Here is a 15411-nt window from a genome sequence, read left to right on the forward strand (position 1 = left end):
CGCAGTACCCAAGAATCCACTCCAACGCCTCATAACCACAACACCCCTAACTCACCTTCCTCCCTTTTCCTCTCTCCAGCCCGACCCCTAAACCCATCCTAACTATCCTATTTCTTTGTCTTCAAATTTACCCACTTGACGGAGCAGGAGTAAGTTTTGCACACTGGCAGCTGCAAAATGGGCAGCCCCCGCCCAGGGCCTACCCCTTTTAAACAACCTAGCACTTCTGTGCGTACCAGCAGATACGCGCGTGGCCGTGCTGCTATGAAAATGCGCACGGCCCAGCCACGCAAGTATCTGCTGCTATTGGCATGCGCCGGACTTTGAAAATCAGCCCCAAAGTGGGCACAGACATACTTCTCCCAATCCCACAAAAAAAACCCACATAAGAGTCTGTGTTATGTGCAAGGTTATAGAACACAAAGTGTAGCAAAAACGTTAATGGATCCACAGTCAACATGAAAGCAAGCCTGGTATTAAAGAGTTCAGCAGTAAAGTCTACCTGTTGTCCCTGTAGTGATCCATCCTTGAATGTGTCATATATCTGAGACATATGGATACTGTTGGATGTTGAACCATTATCACTCAGATCTGTAAATCACAATGAAATATAAAATAGCTATTAGTTTTTGTCCTCATTACTATACTCTATTATATATCAGACTGGATCACAACTGCAAACGAAAAAGTAGTTTTGTGTAGGTAGCTCCAAAAGACTAGGCATTCACATTGTTAATGCCCTCAATATGTGCTATAAAGGTTCAGTTACAGAGGACCCTTTAAGTGAGGCAAGTCTTTCTTGTAAATACAGCAGATGCTACAAATATTCAGAATCTTGGATACTTTTATGTATCATGTAATTTTGGGACAGATGTTCTATCAACCTTTTTAATGATTTCCTAAGTAGACATACTGTACATATGTGCGGATTTTATGTCCAGGCATATCATAGATAGCTCCTGATGGACACTCACCTGGGACTTTGTATCCTTCAGCATACCTGTCTTATTGGTATCTCTAATGCAAATGTTTACTTCAGCATACTATAAATACCACACATAGATGTCATGGACACACCTGTGAGAAACTTATGCCTTTCGAACCGGAGCTCTTCAACATATTTATTTTATTTATTTAAAAATCACTTATATCCCACTCCTTCTGGAATTCAGAGTGGGTTACATAAAAACATTCATAGTTTTAAAACAACAAGGACAAAACAGATAAAACATACCACCTGAGTTAGGACTAGCCTGGAGTCTGGATGCTCTCGTAAGGGCTCTTCAAATATGAAATTAACTAACTCAGCTGGAATTTATTGTGTCTTCAAATGTGCTGTTGAATAAAAATGTTTTCGGTACTTTTCGGAATGCCTTAGGATCTTCAAAACTATGAAGATGAATGGGTAATGCATGCCACCGTGTAGGGCCTGCTATGGAGAAGGCCCATTTTCTAGTAGTGTCGAGATGGGCCATTCGAATGGATGGAAATTTGAGCAATTGTTTATTAGAGGAGCACGGGGATCTGGTGGAGTGTATATTTTGAGGGTGGCATTTGTCCAAGGTGAAGAAACACTATGAATTTTGGATACACGTTTATAATGAATGCACTATTTTATTGGCAACCTATGTATTGAGAAAAGTGTAATTGAGGTAATGAATACTGGAAACAGTGCGAAGTCTTACAGCAGAATTCTGGGTTATCTAAAGGGCATGAATTTTATTTTGAGTTAAACCAATGAGCAGAGAATTACAGTAATCTAAGGAAGAAAATAGGAAAGATTGTAAAACTATTCTAAAGTCAGGGAGGTTGAGAAATGGTTTCAGATGTCATAGTAGTTTTACATCATATGCTGTCAATACTGCTGTGGCACTACAGGGCCTATATCATTACAGCCGTTCATAAAAATATGCATATTCACAGTTCCATGAAGAAAAGCCACTGTTATAAGCATACCCAGTATCCAGAGTTGACGCACTGTTAGGCCTTCATGAAAGATTTTAAACAGAAAAAAACAAGGCTAATTTACTGATAAGAGACAGTGCCCCTTCCAGAGAGCATCACCCAAATAAATTTCACCCAGTGCCTAGTTATGGCGCTTTCTAGCAGGCTACATTCTGGTGGAGGACTTGAATGGGGATGACTGCTTCTAAGAACATATGTTAACATCCAGGCATAAGGCCATTGAGCGTAAGGAGAATAAACTTGCCAGAGCTGCAGCTCTAGGATGCCTGAAGGCTATGGCCAGAAGATTCATTGTTTGCTTAACATCCATTGCAGAGACCCAAGCAGAAAGCCTTGCAGGGTCATTGCATGCCTAGGCACATATAAGGATGTCCTTGTAGCCACTGTTTTTTCTGCTGTCCATTTTAGTGTATGTGGCAACCTCAGTGGACAAGGAGAAGGAAATCAAGCTATGTTAACAGCATTTGGCAGACAAGGTGAATATTGCCCTGTCTGCTTCTTCTTTATGCCTTTCTCAATCCAAGAGGTTTACCTTGTACATGGAGGCAATGCGTCCATAGATCCACAGAAGTCATTGGAAATCCTGCCAAAAGGAACACAAAGCAAGGACAGAGAGAAGGTGAGCAGCAATGGCACAAACATGCAGCTGTTATAACCTCAGGCTTTTCAGATGGCCATGCTCTCTATACTTATAAAATAGTGCTCAATGATTCTACAACAAATCTGGATTCCACTCCATATGGTTTTCACTGGATGAGCAGGAGGACACTTGGGATCCTCCTCTAGATCCTTGTTCATTTCTGCTACCATATCAGATGGCTGTATTGTGAAACATGCAGCGTATCAGCACTCTCTCTGTAACTGTGAGGGTTATACTGCAAGAACACCTCCAGTTTTGTCCAAACAGCAAAAATGACTTTTTAACATGCTAAAGGTATGTTCGATGACAGAGCAAATGGACATTTGTACCACATTGTACCTCTTCTGCAGGTATGGTTGGAAGAGTGACAGGAGTGAGAAGCCATGTCTGGCAGCCATATCCAGTATCACCTATGCAACAGAGAGTTTGCATACCTCTTACTGGTAACAAAGGATCTGTCCTACAATGATGGTCATTGTAATATATTTTGCCTTTCGACGCATATCATTATGATTTAGGTTATAGCTATTCCTGTATATGTGTTTCACCCTTCCACCCTTATACTCCAGACTGAGTCCATTGACCACTCCCCAACAGATATGACAACAGAGAGGAACGTATCACTTCCATAGAAGATCTGTAAAATAGTACAGTAGTCTATTCCTCCTTGTTATGGATATGGGAGCACTCACCCAATGATGCTATCAGTAATGTGGGTATATAGCAGCCAGTGAATGCATAAATCAAAGTACTAAGAAAACAAACTTTGAGTAGACCTATCAATGTGAATCTGGTAAATTTCTGACAAGGTGCTATCTAAGTTGCATATATTACCCTGACATCCTTATATGCTGAGTATGAGATCTATCTTTCATTATCTCCTTTCCCATCCCCCTTTCACAGCCACTTCAACTACAATTACATCGGCACATGACAACTCCCTTGTAGTAAAGGCTAATGGTGATTGAGTACAAGTCAGTTGTAATGACTTACCAAACAGAAGTGCCTCTGTCTCTTACTACATCTAGTTTGTAAACTCACAACAAGATGAGGTGCATAAAAACAAATCTGCTGTGGTGAGTAACAAGCACAGCAGGTAGGTGAGAGAGGCATAAATGGTTACACACAAGTGTTGGTGTTAGTACCAAGACCTTATAGAAGGGCTCAGGTTTGGCATAGCTGAAGGTGTATGGAACCAGTAAGTGTTCACCAAAGATATGCCAACATTTAAAATATATTCTGTCTTGTAAGGACCTAATCTCCATTTGCAGATCTTGCATTTTACATATTCCTGGTTTGTCCAAACTTCTATGACCCTACTGTTTATGTTCTTCAGCAAGAGAGAGAATGAAAGGAAATATTCCTGCTCTGACAAGGGATCAATGAAGGTTCTAGACAGACTAACAGGACATACTTCTCTCCTATGTAGCATAGATCTGTAAACCCTATTGCGAATATAGCCTTGTTCTGCCAGATAACAGATTTTTGTTACCACCTTGTCATGCAAATTTCAGGTGTTCACTGGTTGTTCTCTAGTGAAGGAGGACAATGAGAGTCCCTAAGAGACCCAACTTCCAAACTCAGGGTGCACACAGCCATGATTAAGGTAAGATGGACTAGACATCAGGACAGTCTCTCTCATGGCTGAACATTGCACATTTCACTTAAAAAATGAAGTAAATGGAACCAGCTATCCTTTAGGGGTCAGTGTATAATCTAACTGTGATGCTGACTTGTCCAGAATAGATGCCAAGTAGTACAATGATGTATTTGCAGAACAGGTAGATGAAACTCACTCCCCTAGCTGGGAGGTAGCATTTCCTGTTCCCTGGAAGCAGATTTCCACTAAGGGGAATCTGCTGCCAACACCATGAGACATTACATCTGGCAACAGCACCTTACCACTGGACCGCATGTGCAAAGAAGTGAAACAAACTCCCTTCCCCAGACAACAGGAAACAGAGGGGCAACCCGGTAGAATGCAGATACCCAGAAGCACATTACGCTCTCCTTACCCAAAAGAGAGGAGCTAGCAATCTGCTGTCGCTCACTCCGCCAGGAGGGCGGAGATGACAAGCTGTTCTGCTGTGCTCCTGAAAGGGGAGGAGTTAGCTATCTGTAATTCTGTTAGCTAACTGCTGTTAGATGCTCCTGTAAGGAAAGGAAGTAGCAAGCTGTATCAATCTGCTAAGGTGTAGCAATCTGTTATGGATCAACTCTCAAAGGAAGAGGAGTTGGCAATAGGTATATAGTACTGCGTAGCAGGGGGCATGTTAGATTGCTATCTCTATAGCGGAGTAGCAATCTGTATACATACATACATACACACACACACACACACACATTGCTACTCCGCTATAGAGATAGCAATCTATATATAAGCTGCTGGCAAGTCTCAGAGAAAGAGGAGTAGCTGTCTATATAATACTTCCGTGAGCGGAGTCAGTTGTCTGTAGTGGTTGGCTCCCACAAGGTGACAATAATTTATTATTTTTATTTATTTTAAGTTTTTCTATACCGGCATTCGCGATAAATATCGCATCATGTCGGTTCACAATTAACAAGTGGATAGGAACAAAATCAAAAAATAACATTTAGTAATAAATAATAATAATAATAATAGTAGTAAAAAACATAGATCAAGAGAAGGCTAAGGAATGCAGTTACAATAAAACAAGGGAATAAAATAACTTGGATCTGAGAAAAGAAGCAGGGGTTTAAATTAAAAGAATATATATGCCAGTCAATGTGCTTATAGCATTGATGAATTGCCCTTATGAGGTAGGGATGTTAATTACCATGATTAAGGCAAAGTCTGGGCGACTGGTTGATAATGTAATAAGTTCAGTTTAGTTCAGGAAAAGCTTTCATGAATAGCCACGTTTTAAGTCTTTTCCTAAAAGTAGGAAGGCATGGTTCCTGTCGCAAATCTGGTGGGATAGAGTTCCACAGAGTTGGTCCTGCAGTGGAGAATGCCCTGTCTCTGGCGGTTATGTGCTTCATGGTTTTGGAGTGTGGTATTTGTAGGGTTTCTCTATAGGACTCTCTGATTGGTCTTTTGGACGTGAATTTTTTGAGAGGAATTTGAAGGTTGAGCTGAGATTGTTGATGTATAGCTTTGAAAATAGTGGTTATGGACTTATATATGATTCTGTAGTGAATTGGCAGCCAGTGCAGGTCTTTGAGGATTGGTGATATGTGGTCTCTTCTCCGTGTGTTTGTTAATATTCTCGCAGCCGTGTTTTGAAAGGAATAATGAAAGGAATGACCACTTGGAGGAAAAGGTGAATCCCTGGGCCGATGGCGCCCCCAGGAGGAGATCCTGAGAGGAACCACTGGCTAGGCTAGAATGAGATAAACACAATAATTCTTTATTAGACTGGAAGCTGGACCACCAGAGGTGGCAGTAGTGAGTCGCTGTGTCCGGCAAGGCTGAAGTCCTTCTGATACTGGAATATAATCTCTGGGTCGCTGAGCTGTAGAGAGAGAGACTAGTGAGTAGACAGGGTATACTGGATACAAGATGGTACACTCACAATAGTAGATGTCTGCAATGGTCACTATGCCACAGAGAGTCTTCAGTACATTCAGGAACAGGAACCGTAGGCGAACACTGGTTCCCACAAACAGTCTGTAATAAAAACTCACAATTGCTGTATATGAAATGGCTTCTAGAGTAGAAGAGAATCTGTATAAGATTCTAGGAACCTGGGCCCTCATGGAGCGAGTAACGGTTCCTATCTGTAATCTTGCCAATGTAATTCTTGATCTCTGTACCTGCGATAACGTCTTGGACAGAAGGGAGTCTTCAGAGCAATAGGAATGTAGGCCCTCGTGAAGCGAGTACAGAGTCCTATGTAATAGAACTCACTGTGATCACGTCCGCGATTGCTTCCAGGAAATGAGGAGTCTGAGTATTCCGGCAATCTGAAATTAAGAAGAGAGAGCGGAGCCCCCGTGGAGCGGGTACTCCTGGAAAGTTTGAAAAGGCCGAGCAGTGGGGACGGGCTCCCCGGCTGACTCGGATCGTTGTTGCAAGTATCATGGACTGCCAAAGCAAGTCCCGTTGGCGTTCCTTGCTAACGCGTTAGAGGTTAGCAAACAAAGACCTTTTAAAGTGCAGATGGATGACGTCACTATGGGGGGACGCCCCCGAGGTTCACGCCCTTGCTGGTATAACGTCTGGAGCGAGCGCACGCCCTTACATCATCGGGAACATGGTGGATCCGTAGCGTCAGGCCAGCCCGGGGGAACGGGGACCAAGAGGCGGAGAGAAACCGCGGCTGCACTGTCCGTCAGAGCTGAAGGGAGTCGCATCCCAGGTAGAGAGGGTGGAGCGAGGGGCGAGAAGAGGCATGAACGCAACAGCACACTTGCTAGGGAGAAGGAAGAGAAAACAAGAGCACCCTTTCCCTGAGAAGGAACCTTCTAAATGTAGCAAGCTGCTATAGAACACCAAGAAATGAGAACCAAAACCCAATTAGGCACACTGTCTAGCTTGCCGACACCTCTTTATTCTAATTTACTACAGCTTATACTATAACATCTGTATCTTTATAGATGTTTTGGTTCTCATTTTTTGATGTTTTGTATTACTTTATCTGAGACTTTATAGACTTTTTTCTGTTCTAGCAAGCTACTATAAATCAGGTTCCTGCCCTCACAAGCTTATCATGGGTTGGAGCTTTACAATGCTGACCAAGCTGTGTCTGGATCTGAGTGATGAGTTTTAGACCTGTCAAAAAGGTGTTTTCAACCCTGCAGACTGCAAGCCACTGCAACCAAGGTGAAGGAATATAAAAATACATCAAAACCACTGTGTATTGCCTGTGAATGACAAATATTCTGTAAGAACCAGCATCCAGCACTCACAATATTTAGAAGTTGGGAAATGGCTGTACTGTTTAGCCTGTCCAGAGAACAGCACTACATAGCCAGCAGAGTAGGAAGCCAAAAGAATGCTGGCAGACCATTTAAGGAAGAAAAGGTGTAAATTTGGCTGGCTTTCTCTGTGTGTGCAGATGAGGATGACTAGGAGTTGGAGCCAGGAAGAGAGGTGTGTATTTGGCAGCCCTGCAATCAGTTCTTCTCCTTACAATCTAATTATCGAGAGGGAGAAACAAAAGTCTGCACTCTGAGGAAATAGAGAGACAGACAGCTGTTCTTGCTTCATAGCTGAGCTACATGTAAAATCCCAACAAAGGACAGAGAAGCCAGGAGCTGAAAGCCTGAGACTTCCTTATCCAGAGATATCCAGACCCAGGAGCACATGGCTGGTTCAACCTCCTAATAGACTGAGTTAAATAATCTAAACTTTTCACAGATAATATCTTAGCAAAGAAGGAGGGAGAAGGTTTATTTCCTTGTCTTTTGTCACAAATTCATTATCTCTTCTTAATAGCTTTAGCCTTTCAGCCAAAATCAAGCATAAACCCTAGCCACATGAGATAGCACTGGGAAAGAGAAGCTAAAGAACTGTAGTCTTTCTGTAAGAGACTGAAACCAGACCTGCTTTCTATTTTCTGTCAAATCAGCACATCTCACGCAAGTAAGGGAAAGAGCACTGTCACTGGCTGGTCCCGTACTATGGAACACCATGCCACTCGAAATAAGACTACAGAGAAATCTGAAATTATTCAAAACCAATCTGAAAATTGGCTTTTTAAACAAGCATTTTATAAAGATAAAGAGAAGGAGAAAAATAGGTGATAGATATGGATGCACCAAGCTAGAAGTTATTAGTAACCTACTAAAGCATATTAATGTTAAAATCAAACCACTTAACTTGTTCCTAACAATCAGGATTAACTTACACACTTAGTTTATTATTTTAAATTGTTACCATACTATGATGGCACATGATTAATTTGTAATCTATACCACCCATATTTCTCTTTATCGTGCCCTTCTGTAAACCATTGTGATGGTATTTAACTTAACGACGGTATAGAAACGTTTTTAAATAAAAAATAAAATAAATAAATTTGGGGAAGCTCCCCAGGAGAGAGGGACGTTTCACACTTCAGTGCTCATCTATTTGGCTTGTCGTCTAATCAGGTCCACCATCAAGAGGGACTTCATCATTTTCTTGATTGTTTTTCTCACACGCAATTTTAGTTTTGGGACTTGGTGCACTCTTTACAAACTGGTGACATTGGAGGTGGCTCTGTTCCCTCCCTCCCTTCTTTTGAGTACTCAGGGGTAAAGAATTTTTGAAAGCTGTGGTACTTCACTGCTTTTTCCCCAACCTCTCTCTATTAGTGATCCTTTTTTTTTTCTATCCATATGGGTAGGTTGGTTGCCCTGGCTAACAGACCAATCCCAGTTTATTTTTGCATTGCTTGATTTAAAAAAAGAAAATTACAAGTTTATATATTGCTTCACTACTGTATTTTCCCATTTAATGTTCTGATTAGATTTACTGTTTACTTACATAATACTGGTAAAAAGATTAATTACCGTTTTATTCTGGTGTGATGATTTTATCTGGTCTGTGGTGCCACAAGTGAGAGGTTGTTTGAGAAGGGCACAGAATTGTGGTATCGAGGTGACCGTGACTCTGTCTCATCCCCCACTCAGGCTACGAACCCAAAGCGAAATCATATCCACAAGGATATTATGGGAAGCGCCCACCTAAATCTTACCTCGCAACTCCGCCTTCACACATCAAAAAGACCTATCAGATATAACTACAAAGGTTCTCTACACACTCCCCCGATTAAAACCTCGCTAGCCAAACAAGCACTCTCCACAGCGGGGCCCACCCTTTGGAACTCACTTCCGCCAGATCTTCGACTCGAAACTTGCCATCTAACATTCAAGAAAAACCTTAAAACATGGCTCTTCCGGCAAGCCTTCCCGGAATTGCAGGATCACTTCGACACAGGACAAAGATCAAAATAGCGCAATATAAAGTCTACCGCTAACTTAATACCCTCAGGAACATCAGGACCTTATTGCTTGTTTTAAAGTAACGCTACACGTTCTCCGTTCAATACTATGTTTATTGTTTAATGTAACGCCCCCCGGCGACAGTTGTGTTAAATGGAAAGCGACTTGATTTGATATATATATATATCAAGAAAGTCGGTATATAAAAACCCTAAATAAATAAATAAATAAATATTAGTAAATATAATTTCTCATGTGGTGCTTCCCACCACAAGCATTGGGGTAATTCATAGTCTGGACCAAGGGGGGGGGGGGGGGGCACATAAGGTTCCTCTTAGTAGGTCTTTAACACACTTAAAGTCCTGGATGCCTGGATGTATCGGGATCAGCAACAGAAATACAACTGGACCATATTCCTCTACCCGTACGATAAATGCTGCTGATACGGTAAGCAACACAGACGCTGATAAATCATTTCTCAGTAACTGAATAGGAAGAGTGTCAAGTAAGGTACTCTGCAGAATTCAGTGAACAAATTATCATCTCCCTTCCCCAGTACCAGAGTTGTAACCTGGCAGCAATATAGGAATCTGGGCAAGGAGCCTCTGATTCAGTGAGCCCTGTGCCAGCATGAAGAACAGACGTTGACATGGGAGAGAAAAAGAAAAAGGGGGTGATCCCCTCACTACAATCAAGAGAGAGAGCAACTGATGACTCCATCAATATGTCACCACTGACACAAAAACACCCACCAGTACTGGGAATGATATTGAAGAATGGCCAAGACAATTCTACTTGTCCATTCCCTAGTTCAATACAGGAAACCTTTAAAGAAGCCACTCAGATCTTGTGGTTGATTGAAGGCTGTGCCATGAGGGATACAGTTCCCACAAAGGAAGAGAGAGCTTGTGATAATGCAAGCTTTAGAAACTCCCCGGAAATAGGGGATCCAGGTTACAAGCAGCTAAAGGAAGGATCCTGTAGAGGCCTTTTACCTCTGCCTCTGAGTGTAAAATTAGGACAGCAATGCCTGCCTCCCCTCTCCCGGTACCATCTCAACTGGGTATTGCAACTAGGAGGGAGCAGAAAACTCACTTGTGTATGCAGAGTGCCCAGCTGGAGGTCTACCGTCCTAGCCCAGACCTCACCAATGGTATTTGATGGTGACTGAATTGCCCATAGCACACTAATGATGCATTATGGCATGGCTAATGCCCACAGCTCTCAACGGTGTTGCCAGCACCCACAGCATTCTGGCATTTACAGAGTCAATGTCGCACATGGTGCTTGACAGCGTCAATGCTGCTTACTGAGCATAACAGTGTCAACGGTGCTCATTGTGATTACCAGCATCAATGATGCATTCAGCAGTGTTAATAGCCCTGACAGCAAAGACAGCAGCGTCAATGGCATCCGATGGTGCACACAGTGCCTGACAGCATCAGTGATGTACCCCAATGGCACTTGACAATGCCCATGGTGCTCAACAGCGTCAATGTGATGGAGCCCACAGAGCTGTATGGTGTTGACGGCATCTGTGGTGCTTTGCAGTGGTGGCATTGGCAAAATTCAGGATAGTATCATTTGATGCCCCTTGATGCTAAGCAGTGCTCTGTTGTAGTGATGACAACAACTCACAGTTTCCGATGGTGCTGTTTGTCTAAGCCCATGGTGATCAACAGGGTCAATAGCAATTGACGGCGCCCACGCAGCTTGCTGCTCCTGGCACTGGATGGCATTGGTGGTGTCCACCTTGTTCAAAGCACAGACAGCGTCAATGGCGTCCATGGGGCTTGATAGCATCAGTGGCAGCCATGGAACTCGATGGAACCTTTGGCGCTTATGACATTGATGGCACTCACAGTGGATGGGGGTGGCAGGGGAAGGGGAGCCAGCTAACTGCACGGATGAAAGAGGATACAGCCTGAAAAGTTTGTTCACGCCTGCTCATTATTTAATACCACAGTTACTAAGGGTGACTGAAAATAGGCAAGTACCTCACCTTCTCTAATACAGCTGGCATTGCCCTGTGATTGGCTCCGATTGGCTTCTGGGTATGTACAGGGTGTCAATTGATTCACATTAGGCTTTTCCAACAGTTCCTGTAAAGGCACACATGAAACAAACAGGCGTTAACAACCACTATCGTCATATAGTTTTGTGAAGCAAGAAAGGAAATTCTTCTGCTGGGAGAGAAAACCCTCTGTGATAACTATGATTACGCTCAGAAAATACTGCTTTTTTGTACTTCCTCAGACTTAACATCATGGCAATATTAAGTATGAGGAACAAAAAGGTTAAAAAAAATAAAAATAAAAGTGTGCCGGCGGGTCAGGTTAGGGAAATGGATGCTCAATTTTTGAGCGTCCGTTTTTCTAACCTGTGCACAGCCATGGTTTAGGAAAATAGAAACTTGTAAAACTGTACATCCGTTTACCAAACCCACTGACTACCACCTCTCCTGAGCTTCCACTGCTAAGGAAGTGCTAGGGGCATATGCTGTTTTCCCTAGGGCCTCCTGTTTAGTATGACCTCTCATTTAAATACGGTATCACGTGCCCAGAGAGGTGGCTGGGCCGCGTTAGGAAAGTGAGCACTCAACACGGAGCATCCATTTTCCTGCACTACTGTATCAGCCTGCCAGGCTTTAAGCCCTCACTCCCCTGCTGCTGAGGATGTTCTGTGCTTGTCTCCGGCTTTAACCATTACTATTCCACCATTGAGTATCCTCTGGGCCTGTTCTAGGGTTTCTTGAATTCTGATACTGTTTTGGCTTGCACTGCCTTGCAATGAAATCTGTTTCGGGCACCCTCCACCCTCTCTCTGTGAATAAATATTTCTTTATGCTGTTTCTGAACCTATTCCATCATCAATGCCACAGATTACACCTGAACGACGAACAAAAGACCACCTTTCTGAGGTTGCATGTCCTGCTGACCAGCAGTCTATTAAGGGCTGTCCTATGAAGAGAATCTTGAACAACAGTACGAAAGCCCTGAGTGTCTGTAACCTAGAAGAAAAAGGTAAAAACAAAAAAAGATACAGACTTAAGTCCTTCTGATAAGAGTACCTGTGGAAAAAAAATGTTGCTTATGTGTCACTTCTAGCTAGCAATCCCCTCCCCTCCCCCTTTTATTAAATCAGTCAGCTGCTGCAGCGTAGTATTAGACCACAAAGCTCAGACAGCATTCTAAATAAGTCAGGCAAGTTATTGCCTAACATAGTTCCCCAACCTAAGCCTAATTGATCTGACTAGTCCTTAATGGACCATGTGTAAACAAACATATAGTTGCTAATGTCTCCTCTGGATCAGGACTTGCATACAGGTTCAAATGCAGCTTATATGTTATCTAGCAAAAAGTGTCTGGTGTTGCTTGGGTAGTCTGATCTATAAGAACCTGTGTGTATGCATGCACCTGTGATGTGGAGACCTGTGCCTGTTGATGTGTGTGTGTGTGTGTGTGTGTGTGTGTGTGTGTGTGTGTGTGTGTGTGTGTGTGTGTGTGTGTTTGAGGGAGCCTGAGAGTGTGGGTGCATGTGTGTTTCTTCCATTGACTGTGTGCGTGCCTGTTAGTATGACTGTCTTTGCCTGTGTGCATGTCTCTGCCTATGCCTGCCTGTGTGTGTGCGCGCAAGTTTCTGTGCACTTACGTGCACCTGCATGTGTGCCTGTGTGGAACCTTGAGAGGCAGGGCTTTGCAGACAGAGCATACCCAGCGTTGCTCAGGTTTTCTGTCAATAACAGCCTCTGTGTGTATGCGCTTGTGCCTGTACCTGTGTGTGTCTGCCTGTGAATGTGTGGCTATGTGTGTGGATGCCTGTTTGCTTTTGTCCATGTGTATGTGCCTGTACTTTGCAGACAGAGCATATTGTCTTGCATACTGCACCTTCCAGTTTCGGGTGCCACCTGGTGGCCACACACAGACCCAACAGTGTAACAACCAACTGACACGAGTCTTATGTGGATGTGTCTTAAATTATTATCAATCTTTGCCTTTGTTTCATTTAGGTTTAATCATCGTTAGATGGCAAATTAGCCATATGGAGAAAAAATGGTACAAATCACTTGATCCTCCCACCAGTTCACTTGGGAACAGACTTATCTTTAAGTAGAGTCCCTGAACCAATTATAATTAAAGAGTTAAGAGTCCAGATCAACTACCTCATCACTGGAGCCTTTCCCCTCCCACTTGGTAAAAAGGAAGAATTTGGCCTTGCATCAGACAAATATATGACTTTACAGAGTAACATCGAAATGACAGCAGAAAAGGACCAAATGGTCCTTCCAGTCTGCCCAGCAAGCTTCTTATGCTGGTATCTGCCACGTCATGCAGGATACCTCACGTTTCTCTTAAGGGTAGCAACTGCCGCTCTATGCAGTAATTCAATGAGCTTTCTTGAAAATTTAGACAGTGCTGATATGTTTTGCTTATGGAGTTGGCCTTAGAAGCAGTCCTGTACATTTTTACTTATGTCTGCGTAGCAGTATCCCAGACCGTAAGAGTCAGGGCTCGTGTTGGTGGTCATCTGAATACAATTCTTCTTTCACTCCCACCCCCCACCACTGTCAAAGTGGAGAGTGATGTTGGTGGCCTAGGAAAGGATGTTGGAAGGACAATTGGTTAAGACAGAATTCCAACACCACCTTGGGCAAGGGGGAGAAATTCCTTACATTTCTTTAGTCAGGCGGCCATCTTTCCTAAATATATTCAAATATATTTCTGTACAAATATGCATTTTAGTTATTCATTTACCTGCAAGAAATATGGGGTAGATTTTAAAAGAAGCGCGCGTGGCTTACATGCCCGAGCGCTACCCAGTGCGCGCACATGTACGCCCGATTTTATAACATGCGCACGCCTGCGCACGTATGTTACAAAATCCAGGGTCGGCGTGCACAAGGGGGTGCACAATTGTGCGCCTTGCACGCGCCAAGCCACGCTGCCTTCCTCTGTTCCCTTCCTCCTAACCTGACCTTCCCACCCCCAGCCCTACTCTAACCCCCTCGACCTTTATTTTACCTTTTGCACCTGCCTCTGGGCAGGCGCAAGTTGCGCACACCGGCCGACTGCCGGCCCACGATCCCCGACACAGCGGTGAATATGGCCGCTGTGCCGGGAGCCTGACCCCGCCCCATTCCCAGACCACCCCGCCCCCACCCCTTTAGTAAAGCCCTGGGACTTACACGTGTCCCAGGGCTTTACGCGCGTCGCCAGGCCTTTTGAAAATAGACCTGGCGCGCGTAACCTTTTTAAAATCTGGCCCATATGTAATAATTTAAATGGGACTTCTCTCTTACATTCATTATCAGATAATGATAATTACCTGATCAGGGAGCACATACCTTTAGAAACAAAGGCCTGGATTTACTAAGCCATGATAAAGCGATATCGTGAATTAAACAGTATATAACACACGTTAAATGCTGTTTATCGCATGATGTTGCTCAATATTTCCTCTGTTTATGGAAATAAGCTGCTTTCCATACATTTGCATGCATAAAATTGCCTAATGCATGCAAAGCACTTTTTGCATAGGCAATCTTATGATAAGAAAATAACATGGCTGTCTTAGAAAAAAATCTGCCCTGTTATTTTAGCATATTTGAGAGAGATATAGATATTTTCCCAAGGAAGCATTGGGATACTAACGCGGATCCCCGATGGTCCTGCAAGAAAATTAGAGGGCCAAGATGCCCGAAAAACATGTGACCATGTGGCCTGGATCTGATCACCAGACTTTGCCCTGTCATGTTATAGGGGCAAGGTCAGATCGACACTATCTTGAAAAATGGCGTCAACAGGCCTAGAGCTAGGGGGGGCTTCTGACCCCCACTGACTACCAATTACTGCTTTTAGAGGTACAAGGGTTTTGGAGAATGGGGTTAGGGATCCTCCAGCCCTCCCAGATCACCC

General features: G+C 43.4%; 1 protein-coding gene across 3 annotated transcripts in view; it reads right to left on the bottom strand.

Annotated features, from left to right (window-relative positions):
* The window catches only part of C8H11orf80 (chromosome 8 C11orf80 homolog), a 42760-nt gene that overhangs the window by 13618 nt on the left and 13731 nt on the right, over positions 1-15411 (bottom strand). For 2 of the 3 annotated variants that reach the window (XM_029613234.1, XM_029613232.1), the window contains 4 exons: positions 12408-12506; positions 11499-11598; positions 2498-2548; positions 503-591 (listed from right to left, as the gene is read on the bottom strand). In XM_029613234.1, the coding sequence (XP_029469094.1) occupies positions 503-591; positions 2498-2548; positions 11499-11598; positions 12408-12506 (339 nt within the window). The remainder of the gene's footprint in view (positions 1-502; positions 592-2497; positions 2549-11498; positions 11599-12407; positions 12507-15411) is intronic. The other variant, XM_029613233.1, reaches the window with a different exon arrangement.

This window comes from Rhinatrema bivittatum, chromosome 8 (genome assembly GCF_901001135.1).
Source record: "Rhinatrema bivittatum chromosome 8, aRhiBiv1.1, whole genome shotgun sequence".
NCBI classification, from domain to species: domain Eukaryota; kingdom Metazoa; phylum Chordata; class Amphibia; order Gymnophiona; family Rhinatrematidae; genus Rhinatrema; species Rhinatrema bivittatum.